This window comes from Conger conger, chromosome 5 (assembly GCF_963514075.1).
Source record: "Conger conger chromosome 5, fConCon1.1, whole genome shotgun sequence".
Lineage (NCBI taxonomy): Eukaryota > Metazoa > Chordata > Actinopteri > Anguilliformes > Congridae > Conger > Conger conger.
In genome coordinates this window covers 6,020,933-6,045,340 of record NC_083764.1, presented here as the reverse complement: position 1 = coordinate 6,045,340, position 24,408 = coordinate 6,020,933, and the positions used below count along the sequence as shown (strand labels likewise).

At 52.8% G+C, this 24,408-nt stretch overlaps 1 protein-coding gene across 1 annotated transcript in view; it reads left to right on the top strand.

The window, feature by feature from the left end:
- The window catches only part of tulp4a (TUB like protein 4a), a 42,019-nt gene that overhangs the window by 12,620 nt on the left and 4,991 nt on the right, over positions 1 to 24,408 (top strand). The window contains exons 3-14 of the mRNA XM_061242988.1: positions 4,880 to 5,008; positions 6,263 to 6,424; positions 6,818 to 6,998; positions 10,916 to 11,023; positions 13,383 to 13,549; positions 14,554 to 14,778; positions 16,652 to 16,886; positions 18,177 to 18,321; positions 18,791 to 18,935; positions 19,108 to 19,201; positions 19,462 to 19,605; positions 20,669 to 24,078. Of these exons, the coding sequence (XP_061098972.1) occupies positions 4,880 to 5,008; positions 6,263 to 6,424; positions 6,818 to 6,998; positions 10,916 to 11,023; positions 13,383 to 13,549; positions 14,554 to 14,778; positions 16,652 to 16,886; positions 18,177 to 18,321; positions 18,791 to 18,935; positions 19,108 to 19,201; positions 19,462 to 19,605; positions 20,669 to 24,078 (5,145 nt within the window). The remainder of the gene's footprint in view (positions 1 to 4,879; positions 5,009 to 6,262; positions 6,425 to 6,817; positions 6,999 to 10,915; positions 11,024 to 13,382; positions 13,550 to 14,553; positions 14,779 to 16,651; positions 16,887 to 18,176; positions 18,322 to 18,790; positions 18,936 to 19,107; positions 19,202 to 19,461; positions 19,606 to 20,668; positions 24,079 to 24,408) is intronic.

The following is a 24,408-nucleotide window of genomic DNA, read 5'->3' as shown; positions in this document are numbered from 1 at the left end:
AGCGGGTCCTGTGTTCTTCTGGTGCTGATTCCGTGCAGATTTCCTTCCCCGGCGCCTACGAGACCCGTTTAATCCCCCCGTGTCGTAGCAAGGTCAGGTGAAGATTTTCCCCCCGCCGTCTCCGAGCTGTTGCCATGCCGCCAGCTTTCCCGCTCGTAAAACCCATTAGCGTCCCAGCGGAATATTAAGGGGGATTTTCCTCGGCACGTTTTCTCGGGCCTGGCTCCGCTCCGGGAACGTCCCCGGGAACGTGTCTTTTTCCGTGTGCGGGCGATGCGACAGTTTTCGGAGAGCCGCCCGGGCGGGGTCTTCACGAGCGATGTCCGCGTGTCGTCCGATCCTGTAGCATCGTGCTACGACACACCTCAACACCTGGCCATGTTCATAAACCGTGTGTAGCACAAAACAGCAACAAGAATGAGTTGCCCACAAAGCCCATTGCCCATCAAGCAAGTGTGTCAAAAAAATAAATAAATTATGTAAAAGCCTGGTGCTGATATTTGCCAGGAACCATGCTTGCATTGTAAATGATAATTTGCAGGAATAATAAAACCAGAAAGAATACACTCCAGTTGAGTGCACACCTCTGCCAAGGCATGACATGAATGTGCACGGTAGTCCAGACATTAAGTTTTGAGATACGTTTGGCCTGATGGTGGCGCTAGAGGAAATGTCATGGGGTCACCAAATTTGACTGGCGTTTCCCTCTTGGGAATGTGAATGCACATCGCAAATTTCATGGCAATCCAGCCATTACTTTTCCAGATTTTACCTGTTGCCGACAGACGGACAGTTTAGGACTAACAGGCAGATGGATGTTGTTACATGCGTAACCTCCGAGGTGGAGGTAAAATGGCAGTAGAAGACACCGGTGTGGATGTGCGTCTACAGGCCTGTGGAGATGTGGAGTTTTGTCGGGCCTATTTGTGGAAAAGTTTTCGTCCCCACTGACGGTTTCTTTTTATAGAACGCATTTAGATTTGAGCAAAAAAAAATGTCTGCCACTTTGTGCTTTCCCTTTGTGTGTCATACGCTGTGACTGCCTTTGAACGAAAATTATTAATAACGGTTTAGATATTGATGAAACCCAGATTCTGGGTGGGTGGTACGCTGCAGTCTTATTCTAAAATAAGTGCCTGTGATGTGTACCCGCTGTGTGATTCCTGACCGGCTAGGTCTGCATAAACTACTTTGAAGGCCATTCAGTCCCCCAAAAAAGCTTAAATTTAGGCAACATTATTCCGTCTAACCTTTAAGAAATTGGGATTTGTTTTGTTGTGGGAGATAATAAAACAAAAAAATAAAAAAATGCAGGTTGATTTGAATGGCATTAATGTGGCGGTTTTATGGATTATGGTTATTTTTATACTTCTAATGCTTCTACGCTGTCTTGATTTCCTGGACCTTTATCTGAGGACGCAGGGAGATGATTCAGTGCACGTCGATGCAATTTTGTGTTGTAAATTAAAAATAAGGAAAACAGTTGGCTTCCACAGGCGAGTTTAAAGCAATTTAAGTTGACGCTTCTCTGCACTTTAATTGAATAGCCCGGTTGCCTCTGACGGTTTTGCCTCCCCGTCTCCATCGGGAGCGTGTTTGCAGAAGGGACTCGAGGCTTTCATGCCGGCTCTTTGACGGCGTTGGGGATAAATCGCTCCTCGTTATGCGCGTCAAATCACGTATCGATTCCGCCGCGCGACGCCTTCCTGAGACGTTAAGGTAACGGGCCGGAATATCGATAACGTCTACTTTTTAAACGTCCGGGATTGACTGTGAGGCGGTTGACTGTGAGAAGCAGACGTTTTTGAACGGCCGTGCTGTGTTTACTTGACGAGCTACGATTAAATCTGTCTGAATTAATACAAACCTCCGAGGACCAGTCGGATGTGAAAGGCGGGTTGTGAGTTTTGATTCCCCCGGGAGACGGGCGTCTTAATGTGTTCCTCTGGCTATGGTGGGGGGGGCTGTGCCACCTCTTTAAAACCGTGTTTGTCATTTTTAACGCAGGCACAACAGGAAATTAGTTTTGCCGTCATAAATTGGAACGCCCTAAAATAAATATTCTTGCACATATTTAGCTTCAAACAAATCTATGTAACCTAGAGTAGTTGAATTGGACTGAAATTATTGCCCTGTGACTTTGTTTACGTGGCCTTATTTCTTTGATCGTAGCAAGATGTACCTTTTCTGCTTCCTCTGATTGACGACAAACACAGGAAATAAAACATTCGTCAGAACATGCAAGGTGTACACAAACGTTTGAATGTTGCTGTACGTGTGGCGTGTATTGTAAGGAACCGGGCCGCGTAGCTCGAAGTGACTACGAAGAAGTCCAGAAACTAGGCCTACAGAGCACTGGGCTGGCTCTTTGCTTTCAGACTCATCAGTTTCCTGAAATCGCAACATTAATGTCATCCATCTTCCTCCTTAACCACGCCCTGAAGGCGCTGACGTGTGCTGAGGTCTTCACGGTGTTCCGCCGGGTTCCGTGGCTGTTTGGGATTGACCTGGTCTCTGGCTGTGTTGCGGGCAGGCTGGCAGACCCCCTGCAGGCTGCTGGTTGCCGGGTTATTCCTCTGGCCTTCGAGGAGCTGCTCTTGAGCTTTCTCTGAGTCAGAGTCACCTGCGGAGGGAGCGTGAGCCGGGCCGCTCGTACGGGGCACGCAGCGGATCAGCGCGCCAGAGGGGCTGTCTAAATTTAGCGGGGGGGGATTTGTCGGGGCGGGGGCGGGGGCGTCCAGGTGTCCCGGGAGGGCGATGTGTCAGCGCTCTCCACGTGTTCCGCGGGGGCGAGCCGGTCCTCTTCGTGACGGCGGATTACGGCGCAGGACGGGAGGGTTGCCCAGCGAGGCGCGGCCGGCGTCCCATCGGGGACGCCGGGAATTACCGCTCTTCCCGGCTCGTGGAGGAGGAACGCTCAGCGTTCCGGCTGCTGTGGCTCACAGTGCTGTCCAGAAGTGTTAGGCACCCTTTTTTTTTATTTTATTTTTTAAATATATAAATTCAGTATTGGATGTTTATTCTTTTGTTTTCTGCTTGAGTGTGTCAGTGGAAAAGAGCAAATTTGACATTTCTGAATCTTCATTTTCCAAAATACAAAGAAATTAAGTAACTGGCTACTTTTCAGATACTAACTTGGTAAGAGGCTTTCTGGAATTACCCGGAGAGCCAGAAGCAAGTGAGACGGCGGTGGTGCGGGCGAATCTTTGATTTGATTTAGTTTTTAATTTCAGTGCTCTTTATAGTAAACGTTGTGATATTCAGAATGTTAATTTCGTTTTTGAAAGCCTCTTAACAGAATTGTTTCGCGTGTCCCTCAGACGTGTGCACCGTGCTGTATATCCACCGGCTGGCTGGGTTGGGTCCTCTGCCCAGCAGCCTGGGTTATTAATGTCTTAGAAAGTGAATTTGGAGGGGGTTGGCGCGAGGACTGGAGGCTTTGTTGAGCCCACGATTCGGCGGGAAGGACCCGGCTCGCTGGCATCCCGCTCTCCCGGAGAAAACCCCTCCAGGCAAAGGCTGACATTTAGAGAGAGGAGAGAGGAGAGGAGAAGAGAGAGAACCCCGCTCGCGTTTGACGTCAGACGGAGAGAGAGTTGGTGGAAGGCGTCAGAAAGTTTCTTTGAAGGGCTGAGGCTCCGGTGGGTTCTCGGGCTGAGTGTGGCTCACTGCCCGCTCGAGCGCTCCGCGGGCTTTGAGCTGTCGTTAAAGGGCACGGCGGTGGATGGGAGCCGGGTAAAGGGCACGGCGGTGGATGGGAGCCGGGTAAAGGGCACGGCGGTGGATGGGAGCCGGGTAAAGGGCGCGGCGGTGGATGGGAGCCGGGTAAAGGGCTCGGGGGTGGATGGGAGCCGGGTAAAGGGCACGGCGGTGGATGGGAGCCGGGTAAAGGGCTCGGGGGTGGATGGGAGCCGGGTAAAGGGCACGGCGGTGGATGGGAGCCGGGTAAAGGGCTCGGGGGTGGATGGGAGCCGGGTAAAGGGCACGGCGGTGGATGGGAGCCGGGTAAAGGGCTCGGCGGTGGATGGGAGCCCGGGGGCCCGGACGCCCGTCAGAACGCTCTCCGAATCGCTTATGTCCATTTCCGCTTTAACTGCCTCTTCACCAGACACAAGACTGAGTGCAGTCTCTCCCTCACGCATAAACACTCATACGCACATGCAAACACACACACACACACACACACACCCGTAAAAACAGTCCCGCAAATGTACGACTAAGTCATGCGTTTCACTTCAAGTTATGGTCTTTTTCAAAAAATGTAAAAAAATTAATAAATCTCAAGCATCCCCTAAATGAGATTTCACTGCCTCTAAAGATTCTGCAGTTATGTGTTTTAAGCATTTGTGATGACTAAATTGTATTGGGTAAGTGCAGTAGGAAATGTGCAACCTGTGGTCACTGAGCCAAAATAGCTGCCTGAGGTCCTCTTGGCCGCATATACAATTGGCATTTTGACCCTTTGCTATCCAGGTGTGTGTGTGTTACAGTATGCTTGCATGTGTGTGTGTTATAGGTGAGTGATACAGAGTTATAGGTCTGTGTGTGCGCATGTGTGTGTGTTATAGGTGAGTGATACAGAGTTATAGGTCTGTGTGTGATAGTTACGTGTGTGTGTGTGTGTGTGTGTGTGTGTGTGAGATACAGCTGTGTATGTGTGTGTGTGCGTGTGTGTTTGTCATAGTTACAGGTGTGTGTGTGTGTGTGTGTGTGTGTCATAGTTACAGCTGTGTGTGTGTGATACCGGTGTTTGTGTGTGTGATAGAGTTACAGCTGTGTGTGCGTGTGTGTGTGTGTGTGTGTGTCTGTGTGTGTGTGTGATAGTTCCAGGTGTGTGTGTGTGCGTGATAGAGTTACAGCTGTGTGTGTTGTTCTGCAGGTGGTCCTGGTGCGCTGGAACGAGCCCTTTCAGAAGCTGGCCACCTGTGACACGGACGGCGGGATCTTCGTGTGGATCCAGTACGAGGGCCGCTGGTCGGTGGAGCTGGTGAACGACCGCGGGGCTCAGGTCAGCCCAGATAACACAATAATATCATAACTCATAACCAGTGCCTCCTGCACTCTGGGATAAACATCCCAGAAGGCGCTGTAGCCTAGTGGCTAAGGTGATTCACTGGCCTCTGGGAGGTTGGTGGTTCAAGCCCCAGTGTAGCCACAATAAGATCCACACAGCTGTTGGGCCCTTGAGCAAGGCCCTTAACCCCACATTGCTCCAGGGGTGATTGGCCCCAGCTTGGTCTAATCTGCTGTAAGTCACTTTAGATAAAAGCATCAGCTAAATAACTGTAATGTAATGAGCAGAATCTCATCCAGGGAGCTTTTACACTTTTTCCGAGTCACGCTAACCTCCTTTGTGGCATTGTGTTTTTTATTTATTTATTTTTTTACTTGCTATCTATATTTGGGTTGTGAGTGTGTGCGTTTCTGAGAATGGAGGTATTTCCTGGAAAGCTCTTTGCTTTCGTAATGCGTGTCATAAAGTGCATCTTTCACCGGCGCAAAATTGCAATGTCTTGACTTGACATTACGGGGAATTCACTTAGCGTGCTCTTAGCCGGAGCTACTTAGCGGAGAACGTCGATGTTACTCTCGGGAACACAAAAGTGCCACACGATAAGAGTGCAGCGTCGCCCAGAATCCTGGCCTGATTGTGATTGGTGGTGAAGTGTGGGCAAAGTGTTGTGGCTTTGTGAGGTCCCTCCATTAGGCCCGTCACGTTACCCACGAACCCACAGTATCACACAGGCACTTTGTCTTCTCACATGGTCCAAAACAAAAAAAAAACACATTAATATCATATAACTTTAAACCAAAAAGGCGGGTCGTGCTTTATTTAGGCTTTAGTTTACAGGTCGCATCACCTAGTATTTACTGGTTAAATACCAGCTACCTGTGTAATTATTAGATAACTACTGATTTCAGTTGTAAGTGCTTTGAAACTAAGTCGGCAAGTACCGTGATACAAACTTAAGTACTATGAAAATACATTTTACTGCCCATTTTATAGCATTTACCTCTGACATCAAAAGTGGTTACCTAATAGCTGGTATTTACCCAGTAAATACTCTGTGATGCGACCTGTAAACTAAAGCCTAACAAAAAGGTGTGCAGGGAGTGTGGTGGGGACTGGGTGTTTGCTAACGGGCGTTTGGGCGGTGTGCAGGGAGTGTGGTGGGGACTGGGTGTTTGCTAACGGGCGTTTGGGCGGTGTGCAGTAGCACAGCGGAGTCTGACGGTCTGACCGTCCCGTCCGTTCCCTCAGGTGAGCGACTTCACCTGGTCCCACGACGGCACCCAGGCCCTCATCTCCTACCGCGACGGCTTCGTGCTGGTGGGCTCGGTCAGCGGCCAGAGGCACTGGTCCTCCGAGATCAACCTGGAGAGCCAGATCACCTGCGGGATCTGGACCCCCGACGACCAGCAGGTGGGCTGTGGCTTCTGTGACGCTGGTCTCGACTCACCTGCCACCTGTGTGCCTGTGTGTGCCTGTGTGTGCCTGTGTGTGCCTGTGTGTGCCTGTGTGTGCCTGTGTGTGCCTGTGTGTGTGTGTGATGTAAAACAGTGTGTGTGTACCGGTGTGTGTGTATGTATGTACTCTTTGGCACAGCGGACGGTCAGGTGATTGTGATGGACTGCGTGCGTGTATATATATATGTATATATATATATATATATATAAATAACGGTGTGTGTGTATGTAGGTACTCTTTGGCACGGCGGACGGTCAAGTGATTGTGATGGACTGCGTGCCTGCGTGCGTGCGTGTATATATATATATATGTATGTATATATATAAATAACGGTGTGTGTGTATGTAGGTACTCTTTGGCACAGCGGACGGTCAGGTGATCGTGATGGACTGTCATGGCCGCATGTTGGCTCACATCCTCCTGCACGAGTCTGACGGGATCGTCAGCATGTCCTGGAACTACCCCAACTTCCTGGTGGAGGACAGCAGCGAGAGTGACACGGACTCTGACGACTACGTGCCGCCGCAAGGTAACCGCCAACGCCGGGGCGGCAGCCGAACGCTGGCTGCACGGCTCCACCAGGGCTGGAACCACCAACCTTCCGGGTCCCAGTCATGTACCTTAGCCACGAGGCTACAGGCTGTCCCAGTCATGTACCTTAGCCACTAGGCTACAGGCTGCCCCAGTCATGTACCTTAGCCACGAGGCTACAGGCTGTCCCAGTCATGTACCTTAGCCACTAGGCTACAGGCTGCCCCAGTCATGTACCTTAGCCACGAGGCTACAGGCTGTCCCAGTCATGTACCTTAGCCACTAGGCTACAGGCTGCCCCAGTCATGTACCTTAGCCACCAGGCTACAGGCTGCCCCAGTCATGTACCTTAGCCGCTAGGCTACAGGCTGCCCCAGTCATGTACCTTAGCCGCTAGGCTACAGGCTGTCCCAGTCATGTACCTTAGCCACTAGGCTACAGGCTGTCCCAGTCACGTACCTTAGCCACTAGGCTACAGGCTGCCCCAGTCATGTACCTTAGCCACTAGGCTACAGGCTGCCCCAGTCATGTACCTTAGCCACGAGGCTGCAGGCTGCCCCAGTCATGTACCTTAGCCACTAGGCTACAGGCTGCCCCAGTCATGTACCTTAGCCGCTAGGCTCCAGGCTGTCCCAGTCATGTACCTTAGCCACTAGGCTACAGGCTGTCCCAGTCATGTACCTTAGCCACTAGGCTACAGGCTGCCCCAGTCATGTACCTTAGCCACTAGGATACAGGCTGTCCCAGTCATGTACCTTAGCCACTAGGCTACAGGCTGCCCCAGTCATGTACCTTAGCCACTAGGCTACAGGCACCTGAGCCACTAGGCTACAGGCTGCGCCCATAGAAAAGTATTTGAATCCAAATCCGATAGATATATATATGTGACCCAGATCTGCCATAAGCGCTGTCCGTTTACACCGCGTTTCTCACTGATGCCACAAAGTCAGTCTTCATTTTAAACTGGTCTGAGCTTTGGGGCTGTGTTTTCTACCACTGCTGCACTCTAATGCTATGAGTGGGTTTTTAATTATAAACAGTTTTGGACCCATTATCCTACCACTGCGACACACTAATCCAGAAATCAGTAGAGGAGTATTTGAGAGTTTGCCAAGCACTCCGATGGGTATAGATGATTTCATTTTTACGAGAAAGTGCTTATAATACGAGTAAATGGCTGTAAATGGATTTCAGATGAATTTCAAACGGTAAAAATATCTTTTTTATTCCCTTCTGATTGTCACTGTGCATTTATTTGGATAACAATGCTATTGATGAGTATGTTAAATGCTAAAAAAAGGTTGTTCATGAATATGCCTGCGTACTGTACACGAGGCATGGGTGAGACTGATTTTCTGGAAGGGAATCAACATCTGTGGAGTAGGCTGCTGACCTTGGCTGTGTGTCCTGGAGGCTGGGTTGGTTTGCGGGGTGGAGTAGTGAGGTGTTCACAGAGCGCAACATCTCCAGCTGTCCCCCTATACACACCGCTGGGGCTCTCAGGCTTAATTCAGCCCCCCTACCCGCGTCCTCCAGGCAATAACGCCCCCCAGCCAGCGGTCAACGGCTCCCCCAGCTCCCCTGTCCAGAGACCGCCGGCCCCTTCTAATGCCTTTCATTTCACTGACCCCCTGGCTGACCGTATTTATATCTGCCTCGCCCGGGAGACACACCTCTGAGAAACCCATTTCACATCTCCCTGGGACTCACTGGGGAAAAAAAAAAAATACTACATGCCTGTTTATTTTACTCCTGTGTATTTTAAATACAAGTTTAATACATTTTTAAATCAAACCGGTTGGACAAACATCAGTGTTTGTGAGAAGCAAGGTTTGAAATTTTGAAAGATTCAGTTGGCAAATGACAGTTGAAAACCAGTAATTTTCAAATTTTCAAATGTCAGCTTTTGCTGCGAAGAGGGAAAAATCTCTTTGCTGGTGTGTCTCCAGAGACAGGTGTGTATGCGGCAGTTTAATAAAGTCTGTGGGATGCAGGGACATCCATCATGGTTTAATGGTCCCTGTGTGTTCCCAGTTCTGTGCTAACCAGTACACTCATACTGTGTTCTTTTACAGTATAATATCAGTTATACTGAATCCGGCAGCGCGTGTAATGTGTCTTCATTTATCGATGCTTTACAGCTCTGATCACTACGCGTGAAATCCCCCAACGACATTAAAACGTTCCACGTTATAAAGCGCAAAAAACGCTCGCCTTGGCTTGGGCTGTAATGACGCTATAATTCACCGATTAACAAAGTTACCCCCCCAACCCAAGAAAATAAGAAACTGCTGCCTTGAAGAAAGTATAAAATATACACCTCCTCCTCCAGGAGAGCGTAGTTTCACCCTCTCATCCGTGGTGATGTAATGGCTTACTCATCGGTGGAGGAATGAGCAGCCTCTGCAGTTTGATTGGAGATTTGATCTGAAAAGCAGGACAGGGGGAGGGCTGCTGTCAGGCCTGTGGGAGGTGTTGTGGTGTGGGAGGAGGTTGTTGAATGAAATAATTAAAATTCCGTCATGGGACTAGGCTTGGGACAGCTGAACCAGGGTAATGAGTGTTCCTGCCCAGTTCTCCTACTCGGGTTTGCCGTTTTATTGAGAAAACGGAGCGTATGAAACACATTAAAATGTGGAGGGAGGTGTTGTTTGGAGGGAGTGGGCATGTGTTCGAGTGTTTCCTCATCCTGTGTGTCCTTATGGACTAATTGGCACTCTTAGGTCCCAGGTTAGTAGGAAACGGTGGAATTCACTTCCTGTAGATATTCTGCTGCCTCGCAGAGCTGATGTTTCACATGCAAAAAAAGAGTCGGATGAACGCAAAATGAAATGATTCATTTGTAAGCAACCCGTAAGATACTTGATTCTACTGATCAGGGTTTGGTTGAAGGCCAGGATTAGTTCAGTCTACAGATCAGATGTTGCAGTGCTGGTGTAACATGGTTAGCTCAGCTAGTTCGCTAGTAAGCACGGACGTGCAGTGAAAGCGAAGGCTGGTAGCAAATTACCTCGACAACACTCCCCGATGACGTAACCCTCAAATTCAAAAAGAACGTTGTTGCCCTTGGCTAGGGGCGAGTTCGTCTTTAGCTGACTGGTAACGCGTTCGTTCAACAAATAATTTGGTACAAGTGAGAGGTCGGGGTTCAAATCCCACCTCGGACTCAAGGCAATTTCTCACCTGTTACACTGGGGTCAAGCAGAAGCCTGCCATCACACTGTCCCTTTCTGGAGTGGACACCCCTGTCTTAAAAGACTCGTGTAATGCTGGAGAATCTGTGTACAAGAAATAACTCCCCAGTGAAAATGTGGCATGTGGTTAATTATATGTGAAAATGATAAACATATTGGTGAAATAAATATGGAAAATGTGAAATATATTGGTGAATTCTTGGATGCCCTCCCCTGTATGGATTCAGAATGAAGCAGCTTCACCTCTGTGCTGTGTCTAACTGACCGTGCAGTGTGCCTACTGTAAGGAGTGGGTCATGTGATCATTATCAGAAGATTTGCCTGAAGCAGTGGCTGAGGACACATCTGTGTCTATATGGGGCACTTTGGAGATGTACTTAGAGATATATTTAGAGATCTGCAGCGCTTACATCATCCTTTGTTCTTTTACTCCCAAAAAAAAGAAGAAGAGATAAATACACAACAGCTTGCATAAGTGTCATGTTATTATGTCATTGCGACATATCTTTACAAAAGTTTGCAGCGGTTCAGAAATGGCCACCGTCTGTTTGGCGGGAGTGACCACACAGATGGGCGGGGGTGGGGGGGGGGGCAGCTGGTTTGATTTGATTTGTGCATCAGTAGCCAGCATCTTTGGTCTGATTTTAAACGGCGGAAGAGTGGGTTTTGTTTAACTGTCCCTGCGTCCGTCTGTCTGTCCGTCCGTCTGTCGCCCTGGCAGTGCACAACCTGAAGCCGCTGCTGACGGTCAGCTTCACGTCTGGAGACATCAGCCTGATGAACAACTACGACGACCTCACACCCGCCATCATCCGCTCAGGGCTCAAGGGTAGGTGTATCCCAGCATGCACTGCAGAATAGCCCCCCCGTCCTCTCCCCCTCCATCATCCGCTCAGGGCTCAAGGGTAGGTGTATCCCAGCATGCACTGCAGAATAGCCCCCCGTCCTCTCCCCCTCCATCATCCGCTCAGGGCTCAAGGGTAGGTGTATCCCAGCATGCACTGCAGAATAGCCCCCTGTCCTCTCCCCCGCCATCATCTGCTCAAGGCTAGGTGTACCCCAGCATCCCTTGCAGGGTAGCACATGTATCCCAGCATCCCAATCAGTGTTGCCCCCTTGGCAGATTAACTTTTAAACCATACCTCTTATATCTTATATCTTACGTCCACAGTGCTTTCAGAGCAGGTATTCTTACACTCACCCCATTCACAGAGCTGGAGACATTTACATTTACATTTTTGTCATTTGGCAGACGCTTTTAATCCAAAGCGACTTACAAGTGCATAGGTTCTACCACAAGTCAAAGCATCACATCCAGAACTAGGAAAGGCTACTCGTTCATGGCAGTGCCTCCCACTTGGGCATCAATCTCGCAGCCCTCTCACTGAGTCCCACGCCCTGCCCCCCCCCACCCCTCATCATTACCCCACACTGCTGTCCCAGCAGCCTCCAGACCCTGCTGCCATGACATCTGCTGCCACACGCTTCCCCTGATCTGATCAGGATTACCGCGCAGCTGCCCGGCGTTGATTAACAGTGGGGCCAGCAGCTGGGACCGAGAGATCAGGGGCTTCTGAGGTCCTCAGGCTGGCTGAATCAGTCGCCGGAGGCTTACCAGTGCTCTACCGGCCAGTCTGCATGAGCCGCAGATTCCCCCCCCCCTGTCCTGGGCCTTTGTGCTAGCGGCCTGGTGTCACGTGTGTGTGTGTGTGTGTGTGTGTGTGTGTGTGTGGTGAGTGTGGAGGACCAGAGGGGCTCTGCTGAGTGTGGTTACGTCTGCCTCCTATCGCAAGTTACTCCCAAGCGCAAGAGCCAGCGTAACCTCCACCCCTGAACATAACCCCGTGTTTCGCCCGCAGGTACGACTTTAACAGGGGCTCTGCTTTAACAGAGCAGCCCTGTTGGCCCGTATTTAGCGGGGCTTTTGGATTCTGTCGGCTGTAGTTCAGTGGGGTGTTTCAGTCCTGTTGGGTGTAGCCACCTGTGGAGATTGTGGGTGTGTTTACATCCTGCGGGGTGTATTTTTGGCAGGGTAGTTGGATGCTGTCGGGTATATCCAGGTGTAGAGAGATTGTAGGTGCACGCACGCACGCACGCAGCTCAGTCAGGATGGCTCTGCAGGCGTCTGGGTGGAGCTGTAGTCTGGGAGGCTGGGGTTACATTACAGTACATTACATTACGTGGCATTTAGCAGACGCTCTTATCCAGAGCGACGTACAACAAAGTGCAAATCAAACACAAGAACAAGTGCAAAGAGGACCTGAGAGGACAGTACAGTTCCGAGTCTTAGTGTAAACATACAGATAATCAGAACCCTTTAAGAGTACAATCAACTTTCAAACTAGCATACCACAGTTGCAGCTAGAATACAAAAAATAACAATACCTATACAAGTAACAATATCTATACAATCTATACATAAGTGCCATTACAGTCTAAGGCTACTCATGGTGGTGAGTTGGGGAGGGAAAGGTGTAGCCTGAAGAGATGGGCTGCTGTTCACCGCAGGGCTCCCTAGGGGCTGTGGGGCTCTTCACCTGGGGGGGAGGAGGTGTTCCTGTGCGGTGTCCCTGGAGGCTCTGGGTGTTTTTCCCTGATTATGTAATGACAGGGTTCACTGGCCCTTCTGCTGTGTCATCGGTTTGTTTGTGTGCATTGCCCTTGTTGCTATTGGTGTGTGTGTGTGTGTGTGTGTGTGTGTGTGTGTGTGTGTGTGTGTGTGTGTGTGTGTGTGTTTCAGACGTGGTGGTGCAGTGGTAATCTCATGGCGGTGTGTGTGTGTGTGTGTGTGTGTGTGTGTGTGTGTGTGTGTTTCAGAGGTAGTGGTGCAGTGGTAATCTCATGGCGCTGTGTGTGTGTGCGTGTGTGTTTCAGACGTGGTGGTGCAGTGGTAATCTCATGGCGCTGTGTGTGTGTGTGTGTGTGTGTGTGTGTGTGTGTGTGTGTGTTTCAGAGGTAGTGGTGCAGTGGTAATCTCATGGCGCTGTGTGTGTGTGTGTGTGTGTGTGTTTCAGACGTGGTGGTGCAGTGGTAATCTCATGGCGCTGTGTGTGTGTGTGTGTGTGTGTGTGTGTGTGTATGTGTGTGTGTGTGTGTGTGTGTGTGTGTGTGTTTCAGAGGTAGTGGTGCAGTGGTAATCTCATGGCGCTGTGTGTGTGTGTGTGTGTGTGTGTGTGTGTGTGTTTCAGACGTGGTGGTGCAGTGGTGTTCTCAGGGAGACCTCATGGCGGTAGCGGGCATTGAGAGGCACAGCCTCCAGGTGGACCCCTCCTGCCTCTCCCTCATGAGGAACGCCCTGGTGAAGTTCTACAACGTCCACGGAGAGCACATCTACACGCTGGAGACTCCTGCACAGGTGAGCTCACCTGGGCCGCAAAAAACACGGCAAGCAGAAAAACAACAAACAGACGGTACTCTTTTCCTCAGAGATCAACTCCTTTGGCTCTCCTCTCATTTCTGCACTTTCTTTTGACATGAGAACAACTATCCACCAATCACAGTTGCCCTTGTTGTATTGGCTGGTAGCAATGTTCTCCATGGTTGGTGATGAGAGTGTGATGACGGTCTCAGCCCTGTTTCATTAGACCAGGAGCCTGTATCATGAAGCAGGTTAAATGCACTGAGTAAAACCTGGTACAGCTCTTTTTACTGGAGTCCGTGTTCCAGATTTGGGAAGGTTCCAGGTTTTACTCAGTGAAGATATCCAGCTGACTTGGTGATCCTGCTTTGTGGAACAGGCTCCTGGTCTAGGCAGATAAACCATGTTCGGGTCTCTACGCAGAGCCCTTCTGCTGCCTGAGAATCTATGATGTCACAAATGAAAAGAACTTCTCTGGGACCATGGTAACCGTGCCCTATGTGTCGCGCGGCGCCATGGCAACCTGTCCGGACGAGTGAACGCTGAATGTGTTATCGTGCCGTTTCCCGCGCCTTGTAAACACGGCCGTTCAGCCAAACTTCCATGTTTCCGCCGCCCCGGGTGCGGTCGGAATTCCGCATGGATGGCGCGGAACGCCTGAACGCTCTGGAATGGCTCATTCCGGCCAGAGCAGTTAGTTACAGCAGGACTCTGAAATGGCCCAAAAAACTACCCATCGCTGGTCCACAACATGTCAGTTTCATTTGATATTACAAAACACAGACACTTACACAACATTGCATGAATTAATTGACATTTATGAATACACGTTGAAAAACGGGATTGTGATGAACGAACCGATTTCTCTCTCCTCCTCTCCCTCTCTCTCTTTCTCCCTCTCTCTCTTTCTCTCCCCCTCTCCTTCTCCCTCTCTCTCTCTCCCCCCTCCCCTCTCTCTCTCCCCCTCTCTCTCTCCCCCCTCCCCCCTCTCCCTCGCTCAGAGGCCCATCACCACCATCTGCTGGGGTCACCGGGACTCCCGGCTGTTCCTGGCGTGCGGGCCGGCGCTGTACGTGGTGCGGGTGGAGCACCGCGTGGCCGGCCTGCAGCTGCTGTGCCAGCAGGCCATCGCCAGCACGCTGCGCGAGGAGAAGGACATCAGCAAGCTCACCATGCCCTCCAGACTGTGCGGCTACGTCACCTCCGCCTTCGCCCCCACCATCAAGGTGTGTGTGTGCGTGTGTGTGTGTGTGTGTGCGTGTGTGAGAGAGAGAGAGAGAGTGTGAGTCTCTGTGTGTCTGTGTGTCTGTGTATCTGTGTCTGTGTCTGTGTCTGTGTCTGTGTCTGTCTGTGTCTGTCTGTGTCTGTCTGTGTCTGTGTGTGTCTGTGTGTGTCTGTGTGTGTGTGTGTGTGTGTGTGTGTGTGTGTGTGTGTGTGTCTGTGTCTGTGTGTTTGTCTGTGTGTCTGTGTGTGTCTGTGTCTGTGAGAGAGAGAGAGAGAGAGAGAGAGAGAGAGAGAGAGAGAGAGAGAGAGAGAGAGAGAGAGAGAGAGAGAGAGAGAGAGAGAGAGAGAGAGAGAGAGAGAGAGAGAGAGTGAGAGTGAGTGTGTGTGTGTGTGTGTGTTTGGCTGGTGTACCTTCTTTTCTGAGCCCGGGGGAGCTGATTTCAGAGGGTCAGAGTTTAGGGTTTCCAACAGCACTGTCTGCCGTCCTCAACTCTCAAGAGCTGCGGAAATTCCTCCTGTAGCTGTGCTCAGAGCCCCTGTCCCAGAATGCACCTGTCAGTCAGTTCCTTAAAGAACAGTGAGCAGACAGTCCATTCTCTTTATGTCTGCTTGCTTTATCCAGACGGGGAGAAAACAGAGAGGGAAACGGACAGGTGAACAGCAATTGGCCACAGGTCAGAAGCAGCCAATGGGGGGGATTAAACCCCAATGGGGGGATTAAACCCCAGCAGTGTGGTGGCGTGTTCTCTGTGGCCCTCCTGTAGCCTGCACCACATCTCTCACCAGTGGTTCTAATATTTTAACTGGTTGCCTTTGCCATCACTTTACTTCTCCGTTGGCTTTTGCGTTCTCCCAATCTCGTGCTGGAGACCTTGGATCTCGAAGCAGGACACAGTGGCAGGTTCTCTCTGAGTTACGGGGCACAGATGAGCTAAGGTGTGTAAAATGGCTGCCGTTTACTGCCACCTCTCTGCGCCCATGATGGAGGGCTGTGGTGTGCTGTGCATCAGTCTGAGTGGAAGCTCTCCTGTCTGGGGGATTAATGTTTTTGTCATGGCTAACGCGGTGAGTCGGTGCACACAGCCATTCGTTCATGTTACCGAGAGCAGCAGCGTGACCACAGATGAACCCGGGTCTTCGTTATGTGACAGGAGTGTGCGTGTGCATGCGTGTGCGTGAGAGAGAGTGTGAGGGTGAGGTGAGGTGAGGTGAGGTAAGGGAAGGTGCGCGTGCGCGAGACAGAGTGAGGGTGAGGTGAGGTAAGGGAAGGTGCGTGTGCGCGTGTGAGAGAGTGAGGGTAAGGTGAGGTAAGGTGTGTGTGTTCACACAGAGGGATGGGATAGATCAGCACATCCTGTACCCAGCAGGGGTGTGTGTGTGTGTGTGTGTGTGTGTGTGTGTGTGTGTGTGTGTGGGTGAGGTATGGTGTGTGTGTGTGTGGGTGAGGTATGGTGTGTGTGTGTGTGAGAGGGTGAGGTATGGTGTGTGTGTGTGTGTGTGTGTGTGTGTGTGTGTGTGTGTGTGAGAGGGTGAGGTATGGTGTGTGTGAGGTGAGTGTGTGTGTGTGTCAGTGAGGGCGAGGTAAGGTATGGTGTGTGTGTGTGTCTGTGTCTGTCTCTCTGTCTGTCTGTGCTGGTGAGACATCAATGTGTCTCTATAACAGCCTCGAGTGTTTAAGACGTTTGGATATGCACACGCCCGCACACATAATTGCGGTTTGTTCCGGAAACATCTTTACAAGGAGCACTTGTGATTGTGTGTGTGCGTGCGTGCGCGCGTGTGCATACAGGCGTTTCGCTTCAAAAAGACGTGTGTGCATACACGGTGCCAGCGTGATCGCGCTAATGGAACATATCCCATCATGCCCCTCTCCAGCCGCCCATCCCAGACCCCAACAACATGCGCGACTTCGTGAGCTACCCCACGGCGGGGAACGAGCGGCTGCACTGCACCATGAAGCGCACGGAGGACAACCCCGAGGTGGGGGGGCCCTGCTACACGCTGTACCTGGAGTACCTGGGGGGCCTGGTGCCCATCCTCAAGGGCCGCCGCATCAGCAAGCTCCGCCCCGAGTTCGTCATCATGGACCCCAAGACCGACGGCAAGGCGGGTGAGTGTGTGAGTGTGTGAGTGTGTGAGTGTGTGAGTGTGTGAGTGTGTGAGTGTGTGAGTGTAACTGTGTGTGTGTGTGTGTGTGTGTGTGTGTGTGTATGTGTGTGTGTGTGTGTGTGTGTGTGTGTGTGTGTGTGTATGTGTGTGTGTGTGTGTGTGTGTGTGTGTGTGTGTGTGTGTGTGTATGTATAAACAGGGGAATAGGCAGACTTAACTGAACTAGTGCTTCAGCTTGACTGCTGATGAAGCTTGACAGATTCACTGAACACACAGACCCCCCCCCCACACACACACACACACACACACACACACACACACACACACTGTCTGACTCAAACCCCGTGTCCCAGTTTGACTCTGCTCTGAGGGGGCGGGGCGGAGGCGGTCAGATGAGGACGTTCCTGCCGTCCTGGGGCTCCAGGGACTCGTGTGCGCACTCACACACACACACACACACACACACACACACACAGCCGCTAACGGAAGCACTGGGATAAAAGGGCCCTGTGCACGAACCGCTAACTCCTACAGACACGATGGGCTGCTTCATGCAACTTTCATCACGTGTGGCCGTCTCCCTCCTGCTCTTTCTCTCTCTCTCTCTCTCCCTCTCCCTCCCTCTCCATCTCTTTGTCTCTGTGCACTCGAGAGATGCTGCTTTTTTGTCTATTCTCCTTTGCGTTTGTTTACCCCCCCGATCCTTCTTTTTTAATACTAAAATCTCTGATAGGACAGGAAAGGTTCTCGCCTGACCTGTTCATGTGGGAGGTGTAAGCTGGGCGTCGTCGTCCGATACCGGATCAAACCTCCAGTCCCAACCAGCAGCGTTTGTATCAACACAGTTTAATGGACAAGTTATAAATAAGAGAGAAAATAAAGAAGTGAATTGACAATACAGTATATTGACAAACGGGAAATAACATGTTCATTTATGCTGGATGCGTGGTTGGAAAAGCGCCCCCTGCTGTTGGCTTCTCCCACTCACGTGCCTCATTTTCTCTCTCTCGCTCTCTCCCTCCCTCTCTCCCTCTCTCCCTCCCTCTCTCTCCCTCTCCCCTCTCTCTCCCTCTCTCCTCTCTCTCCCTCTCTCCCTCTCTCTCCCCCTCACTCTCCCTCACTCTCCCTCACTCTCCCTCACTCTCCCTCCCTTTCCCTCCCTCTCTCTCCCTCTCTCTCCCTCTCTCTCCCTCTCTCTCCCTCTCTCTCTCCCTCTCTCTCTCCCTCTCCCCTCTCTCTCCCTCTCTCTCTCTCTCTCTCTCTCTGCCCCAACTCCCTCTCTCCCTCTCAGACGAGGTCTACGGGAACAGTCTGATCTCCTCCATGATTGACAGCTGTAACTGTTCTGACTCCAGTGACATTGAGCTGAGTGACGACTGGGTGGGGAAGAAATCGCCAAAGATCTCCCGAGGAAGCAAGTCGCCCAAACTTCCCAGGTACTCTTTATCCACCAAAAGGGAATTTAATTCTTAATTATTCAATAATTTCACGTTTCTTATACATATATTAGGGGAGGCCTGTAGCGTAGTGGTTAAAGTAAATGACTGGGTCATGCATGGTCGGTGGTTCTAGGGTCGATGTAGCCACAATAAGATCCGCACAACCGTTGGGCCCTTGAGCAAGGCCCTTAACCCTGCATTGCTCCAGGGGAGGATTGTCTCCTGCTTAGTCTAATCAACTGTACGTCGCTCTGGATAAGAGCGTCCGCCAAATGCCAATAATGTAATGTAATGTAATATTCTTTAGTTGATCATTAATTACTGATGATTTGAGTATGTGTATACCTGTTGTGTGAAATGCGATTGTACCACAGTGCATGCTTGGTGCCAACTGATTGATTTTTCTTATGACTTACCCCCCCCCCCCCCCCCTCTGTAGAGACTTAGTTTGTCCCTTTTCCAACAGGATCAATATCGACCCCAGGAAGTCCCCTAAGCTGTCACGCGCCACACAGGAAATATCCCGGTCGCCGCGGTTACCCATTCGCAAGCCTTCCATTGGCTCCCCGAGTCTGACTCGCCGAGAGTTCCCCCTCGATGACATCACTCAGGTACTGTCCCCGTTTAGGGGGGGGTTTGACCTTTGGTCTCCCGTTGATTGTTCCGGATTTGTAGCGCTGGTTTTTATGAGGAATGCAGGATTTACATTTTTGACTCCCGGTATGTGATTATGTTCCTTGCTGACTCCTTGACGCCTTTCATTTCCTGTTTCCCGTTTCACAGCATAATTACCTCGCTCAGGTCACGTCCAATATTTGGGGAACGAAGTTTAAAATTGTGGGACTGGCTTCCTTCTTGCCTACGAACCTTGGTGCAGGTAGATCTGACAGTCATCTAAAGCTTGATTTCATGAATTAGTTATTCCTGATTGTGTTAACTAGTCTAGTCTAATCTAGGTGACAACTGAGGAAGACTTTTACTTTCTCTACCTGAATTTTCCACCTACAGATTACAACTGTTTTTTTTTATCTGTTCTCTCTTGTTTGTTTTTTTTGGCCCCTTTCAGTTATAAGACAATGTTCCTTGCTACTCTTTGAGTTACCCATGAGACCGATGTATGTTTTCTCCCTTTCCCAGTCATCTACAAGACCAGTCTGCTCCACCTCCAGCCCAGGCAGATGACCATCTACCTTCCGGAGGTGCGGAAGATCTCGATGGACTACATCAACCTGCCCGTCTTCAACCCCAACGTCTTCAGCGAAGACGAGGACGACCTGCCAGGTACCGCGCGAGGAACCGGATCGGTTAAATCTGAGCGACCGTGGGGCATCTGGAGCACTGCTGAGGGTGCGGTAGAGATGTTTACTCGCTGCCCGTTAAATTTGAGCGACCGCGGGGATCTCGCTCTGGAGCACTGCTGAGGGTGTGGTAGAGATGTTTACTCGCTGGGCTGGTTCCCCCCCCCCCCTCCCCCCCCCCTCTGTCCTTGTTTCTCTTGCAGACTGATCGTGAAGAATTCTGTCCCGACGGAATTGTCGTGCCGTCCGTTGAACAATAAAAACAGCCAGCGCTCTTGATGTGGGAGTTTGCTTGTTCATGCAGTCCTTTGGGAGTAATGAGATATTGTTAGATGGTGTATTTCGAGAGCACTGGTAAAAAAAAAAACAACTGTTTGTGTGAGTTTATGTGTGAAAAGTGAATCCAGGTTTACTGTGTTAGTTTACATGCACACCGATATTCCTAGCTTCGCCCCAAACAGTCTTCAAGCGTTCCGGCTATGAAATGACTCATGCAAAACCCCTTATTCAGAACCAGACCTGGGTCTGATATGTAATTGTTTTAGATTCAAATACGTTCCTACAGTATGTTTTACTGAGCTTGTCTGTTCACAAATTACCTGCATGTCTTACTGAGGATGTTCCAATGAACATGTACACAGGACTGCTAGCAGCTTTTCACAGTCCATGTAAACACCTTACTGGGAATTTGAGTGTAACCTATTCACTTCACACAGTGTTTCAATCACTGCCCTCTAGCGGAAGATTAGAGGTTTTACTAGCAAGGAAAAATCCCCATGGAAAAATTATATATATATATATTGTGCCCTTTGCAGTTATAAGTCTCAGTAATGAACTGATAGCGACTAAAATGAGGGTGTAACCAATACCTGAAGTTTACTATGATAATTCTTACGTCTTTGAGTTCTTTTTCCACTGTATTTGTTGTCCTTTGTGTGAGGCGTCGAGCAAAAGGAAAATTTCCATTTTATGCTGCATTTAGTGGACATTAAAGAGTTCTAATCGAGAATCTAATCTTGTTTCTGACGCCGAATTTGGGTCCACAGTCACGGGACCCTCCGGAGTGGCCGAGGACAACCCCCCCTGCACCGTCAACATCCCCATCGCCCCCATCCACAGCCCCGCCCAGGCCATGTCCCCCACCCAGAGCATCGGCCTGGTGCAGTCCCTGCTGGCCAATCAGAACGTGCAGCTGGACGTGCTGACCAATCCCACGGCCACGGCCGCCGCGGCCGCCGCGTCGGACCACGGGCAGGACGCGGTGATGACCGCCCAGTACACCGTGCCCGCCCGCTACTCCAGCCCCGGGCAGGTCATTTTCGGGGGCCTGGAAATGGGCCGTCTGCTGGTGGGGCCCCCGCCCCCTCACCACCAACCGCCACCTCCTCAGCAACCTCCGCCACAGCATCCCCATCAGCAGCAGCAGCAGCAGCAGCAACAACAACAACACCAACAGCAGCAGCAGCAACACGTGCAACAGCTTCAACAGCAACACGCGGCCCAGCAACAGCTTCAGCAACAACACGCTGCGCAGCAACAGCTCCAGCAACACGCTGCCCAACAACACGCTGCCCAGCAACATGCCGCCCAGCAACACGCCGCCCAGCAACAACTACAGCAGCAACACGCTGCCCAGCAACAACTTCAGCAACAACAGCTTCAGCAGCAACACGCTGCCCAGCAACAACTTCAGCAACAACATGCTGTCCAGCAGCAGCTGCAACAGCAGCAACACGCCGTCCAGCTGCAGCTGCAGCAGCACCAGCTGCAACAACAGCAGCAGCAGCAACAGCAGCAGCAGCATCAGCAGATCCAGCAGCAGCACCAACAGTTTCAGCAGCACCAACAGCAGATGCAGCAGCAGCACCAGCAGATGCAGCAGCAGCACCAACAGATCCAGCAACAGCAGCAGCAAATTCAGCAGCAGATCCAACAGATGCAGCAGCAGCAGCAGCAGCTGCGGGAGCAGCACCAACAGCAGATGCAGCAGCACCAACAGCAGCTGCAACAACACCAACAACAGCTGCAACAACACCAACAACAGCTCCAGCAGCAGCAGCAGCACCCGATCCAGCTGCCCCCTCCCCCCCTGCCGTCCGGGCAGCTCCCGGGGGCTTCGCACCAGCTCCAGGGCCCCCTGCAGCTGCCCCACCTGCAGGGCGAGCACGGGCCGGACCGCAGCGACCACGAGCACCTGCTGAAGATCAAGCCCACCCGGTCGGGCTCCCAGCTGGCCGAGGGCGACGCGGTGGTCTTCAGCGCCCCGCTGGAGATCAGCAAGATGAACCCGCCGCCCCCGTACCCCGGGACGGTGGCGGCCGCCGTGGCGGCGCAGGCCAGCGCGGCGGCGGCGGCGGGGGCGGTCGCCGGCGGCAACCCGCCCCCGGCGACCGTGGTGGACCTGTGCCTGTACCCGGCCGCCCCGCAGTACCAGACGCCGCTGGGCTACGAGCGCATCACCACCTTCGACAGCAGCGGCAACGTGGAGGAGGTGTGCCGGCCGCGCACCCGGCTCGTCTGCAACCAGAACGTCTACAGCCTGCAGGGCCCCGGCAGCTCGGCCACGCTCCGCGTCACCTCCTCCGAGAGCAAGAAGGTCCAGCTGCCCTACAGCTCCGCCACGCTCAACCGCCTCACCGTGCCCCGCTACTCCATACCCAGCGGCGACCCGCCGCCGTACCCCGACCCGGCCAATCAGAGCAGCGCGGGGAGGAGCGCCGCGCAGCAGCGGCTGGACACCACGCTGATCCACGCCACGCTGCGGCGGAACAGCCGCGAGGCGGCGCTGAAGGTCTCCCTGCTGATGGACCCCCAGCAGCGGACCCTGCCGACGAAGTCCAAGGTCAGCAGCGCACTGGCGGCCTCCTACCAGCAGAGGGTGGCCACCGCCCTGTACACCTGCAGCCAGTGCAGCAACGGGGGCGGGGGCGGGGCCGGGGCCAGCGGGGGCGGGGCCAGCGGCGGCGGCAACGGGATCGCCGGCGGCACCATCATCCGGCAGGACTTCCCGCCGGGGAGCGGCGCCCAGCACAGCACGGTCATCGTGCACTCCAACAGCACGTCGCCGCTGGCCTCCCAGTCCTCCCAGTCCTCCTACAACCTGCTGAGCGCCCTGGAGGGCAACCGCGACCGCACCGACTACGTCAACTCGGCCTTCACCGAGGACGAGGCGCTGAGCCAGCAGTGCCAGCTGGAGAAGTCCATCCGCCACCTGGCCCTGAGCGAAGTGGGGCTGACCGTCAAGCGGCCGCCGCCGTACCAGTGGGACCCGGCCGCCACCGAGGAGATCTGGGTCCCGCAAGAGAGGTCCGCCTTGGCGCCCCCTCCCCCGCCGCCTGGGCCCCACAAGCCGCCCCCGCTCATCCTCAACCCTGCTCAGCACCTGGACGTCTCGCGGCTCCCCTTCGTCCTGGCACCCAAATCCCCCACCAGCTCTGCCACTGCCACCTTCCAAACCGGCTACCCCATCTCCCTCCCCTTCCCCCCCGGGTCGGGCTACAGCGGACCCCAGCTTCAGGCCGTGCAGCCGCCCCCGCAGCCCTGCTCCCCCAAAGAGGTGGTGGCCCCTGTCCCGTTCACCCAGCAGGAGTCCCCCATGGTCCTTCCCCCCGGGTACCCGCCAAACCTGGCCAACCTGGCCTGCTGCCCCCTGCCCCCCATGTATCCGGGGGCCAGCGCCTGTGCCGGCCTCCAGCTTCCCCCGATCGCCCTGCACCCCTGGAACGCGTACAACCCCTGCCCGCCCATCCAGAACCCCTCGGGGACGCTCCCGGCCAAGTCCCACCTGGTGGTGGAGAAGCCCGTGCTCTCCCCTCCCCCGCCCGCCGAGCACCCGGGCCACCCGGGCCCGCCCCCGGAGGCCGTGGCGGAGGCCGGCGAGGGCTTCCAGGAGGTGCTGTCCCTCAACGAGAGCCCCGTGCCGCAGCGCGTCGACAAGTTCGGCAAGAAGGGCCGCAAGCGCCTGGACAGCCGGGCGGAGGAGGCCAACGTGCCGGCCGTCACCGAGGGCAAGGTGAAGAAGGAGGGCCGGGCGCTCAGCGACTTCAACTCGCTCATCTCCAGCCCCCGGCTCGGCCGCGAGAAGAAGAAGCCCAAGCCGCAGAAGGAGCAGCTGAAGGCCAAGAAGCTGAACAAGACCAACGAGTTCCAGGACAGCTCGGAGAGCGAGCCGGAGCTCTTCATCAGCGGCGACGAGCTGATGAACCAGAGCCAGAGCGGCAAGAAGGGCTGGAAGACCAAGCGCAGCCTGCGCGCCGCCAGCGAGCTGGAGGAGTTCAAGTGCCGCAAGGCCAACGAGAAGGAGGACCGCGGCCTGGGCAGCCAGGGCTTCGTCTACGTCATGGCCAACAAGCAGCCTCTCTGGAACGAGGCCACGCAGGTCTACCAGCTCGACTTCGGCGGCAGGGTCACGCAGGAGTCGGCGAAGAACTTCCAGATCGAGCTCGAGGGGCGGCAGGTGAGAGAGGAACTCCCCGACGGCTTTTTCCGCTTATTTAAAAAAATAATAATAATAATAAATAAAAAACAGTCGTAGCCTGTCGACTTGCTTGAATTGTAGTGGCCTCGTGACGTTACTCACTTGAATAGGCGAGTAGATTAATCCGTGAACAGTTTGTGTGGAAAAACAAATCTGCGATTTACAATGCTACTGGCCTCTGACATAGTGCCTTTACCTTCCCCCCGGGGGAAGTCTTTATTGTTGTGCTGTGAGTCTGCCTTTCACCACAGCACAAGTCCTCGAGCTTATTCCAGTGGTTGGTATTCATTTTCCTCACTGGCATATGGA